Genomic DNA, 2,342 nt, shown 5'->3' with positions numbered 1-2,342 from the left:
ACAGATGAAGAGACAGAAGTCACAACTCCAGAAGAATCATCAACTGTCTTAAGAATAGACTTTATTGAAGGAGTGATATCACCAGATAACAGATTCTGTTCTTTCTTACGACCTGGTTGAATAGATGAAGAGATAGAAACCCGAACATTTGTATTACTAGAGTCAACAGCAGAACGAATGATCTCTTGAAAGGCTCGAAGAAGTGTGTCTTCATGAAAGAGAAGGATCTGTTTCTTATCTGTACTTAGATTGATATCATAGTAATGAGGAGGCAATATCACATTAATCACCAGAATAGGTATAGTTCGAGGTTCATATTCTCTCCATACCTGAAGGAATGTATTCACAAGCTATCATTCAACTCATCTATCAATTCTACCTTCTTGTATTCAACAAGTCGACCATTCACAAATAGCAACTGTTTGGAAGTATTGCCTCGATAAGACAGATTCTGATTCCCTCGATCACTACTATTCGAACTACTTCCAATTCGAGAGATGTAACCAGTCACATAACCAAACAGATCACAAGTCTCACTCTGATCTTCCAAATGATGATTCCAATCACATTGAGAAGAGAAGGAGAATTGAAGTCGAGAACTCTCAGTTTCAGAAGAATTCAGAGTAGAGTCATTTCCTATCATACTCTCTGATAGAACACTTTCTGATAACAAACTCTCTTCTGATGGTTGAGAGACTGAATGAGGTATCTGAAAGGAAGAACCAAATTCAGTGAGAGTATTAGCAATCTGACTCCCAAAGATGCTCTGAAGTCGTTGTTTGAGTGAATAGTTGGCCTATATGAGAGAAGAGAGATAGAATGACTGGAATACTGAGAATAGTAGTTGTTTTGCCTGTGGCAGGAATATGATGAGAGAGTGAGATACGAACTCCAAGACAACTGATAGCATAAGACTAGGAAAGAGAGAAATAAGAAACAGTTACTTGAACAAGAGTGATCATATTGGAGAGTTGAGTCTTCTTACTCCGAAGATAGGCTTTCTGTCGAACAGGTAATCGCTACAGAGATATTGATTCATCGTTCATACTTCAAACAGATTACGAATCGATACTGTTGTTCCCACAGTACGGGCTTGATCTCTCTACTCCTCATCATTTGAATGAAAGAAGACTTGAATATCGATAGTTCCTGTTGGAGTGTATTTGATATAAGTACCAACAGGAGCAGATTGATGTCTTGTGACAATAGAAAACTCTCCACTGACATCACAAATACAACTCAAAGCTTCTCCACTATGAGTGACTAGTACTCAGAATAGAAACCGAAATCCAAATGACTGTACATATCGAATATCATCAAAATCAGTAATCTTCGATGTGTAATACTTCAAAGCCACTCCACCAAAGTCCTCACTCTGGATTCCACATCCTTCATTTGATTCCACATGTTGATAATTACCATTATCTGAAAGTTCTATCAAATCAGCTCCATAATTGACGAGTTTGAGTTCAAGAGAGGAGGCATGTGCATCCTTTGTATGAATGAAAAGATAGGAATGATACAAGTGAATTTTCGATGAGTTCCTTGACAACGGATTTCAAGTCAACAATTACTTGACCACTTGCGATTTTTGCAATATCTGATGTAGGAATTCTGTTAAGTGAAGGAGGCATATTGAATGTGTGAATAGATGAAAGTGGTGGGTTAATGAAATGTGATATTGAAAGATGAATGGATAGATTGATTGATAGTTGAAGCCCGTCTAGCTCAGTCGGTAGAGCGCCAGGCTCTTAACCTGGTGGTCGAGGGTTCGAGCCCCTCGGTGGGCGTTTGTTTTTGTTTTGTTTTTTGATGTAGAAGAAAGAAATGAATACCCAGATCAATTCAATAAGAGATTTACTACATCCTTCACATTCAAGCGCTTCAAATTGGTTTTTCTTACAAACAGATGACAACCTAAATGTAGCTTATCCAAAGTGGAACTCGAAGTGCTGATTACCACCATTTCCGAAATTGAACCCACCAGGGAATCCCTGACCACCACGACCATTACCACCTCCTTCAAAGTGGAAACCACCAGGGAATCCACCAGGAAAGGCAAAATTGAATCCTTGGAAAGGATTAGCTCGAGCATGGTTAGCTTCTTCACTTGTATCCTCACCCCGATCATACTTCGCCCGACTTTCCTCATTTGACAATACTTCATAAGCTTCTGCGATTTCTTTGAACTTTTCCTCAGCTATCTCCTTATCTTCCTTATGCTTATCAGGATGCCATTGAAGAGCTAACTTTCGATATGCCTTCTTAATCTCCTTCTCTGTAGCATCTCGCTTCACTCCAAGAATCTTGTAGTAATCCTTCTCTTTACTCCGTTTCTGAGC

The 2,342-nt window shown here is 39.1% G+C and overlaps 2 protein-coding genes across 2 annotated transcripts; both read right to left on the bottom strand.

Moving 5' to 3' along the window:
• On the bottom strand, positions 1-643 carry JH06_5407 (DNA mismatch repair protein; the record flags this gene model as incomplete). Its single annotated transcript, XM_014669480.1, has 2 exons — positions 1-350; positions 380-643. Coding segments are annotated over 2 exons (614 nt in total), but the record flags the coding sequence as incomplete, so codon positions are not given.
• A 97-nt stretch (positions 644-740) lies between these two features.
• JH06_5408 (mismatch repair endonuclease) lies at positions 741-1,634 on the bottom strand (the record flags this gene model as incomplete). Its single annotated transcript, XM_014669479.1, has 6 exons — positions 741-914; positions 945-1,019; positions 1,049-1,102; positions 1,133-1,253; positions 1,284-1,492; positions 1,524-1,634. The coding sequence occupies 6 exons, from the start codon at positions 1,632-1,634 to the stop codon at positions 741-743; spliced, it is 744 nt and encodes a 247-aa protein (XP_014524965.1).
• Positions 1,635-2,342: the final 708 nt, after the last annotated feature.

Source organism: Blastocystis sp. subtype 4 (genome assembly GCF_000743755.1).
Source record: "Blastocystis sp. subtype 4 strain WR1 chromosome Unknown seqid_0537, whole genome shotgun sequence".
Taxonomy (NCBI): Eukaryota; class Bigyra; order Opalinata; family Blastocystidae; genus Blastocystis; species Blastocystis sp. subtype 4.
This window is presented reverse-complemented; position numbering and strand designations above follow the sequence as displayed.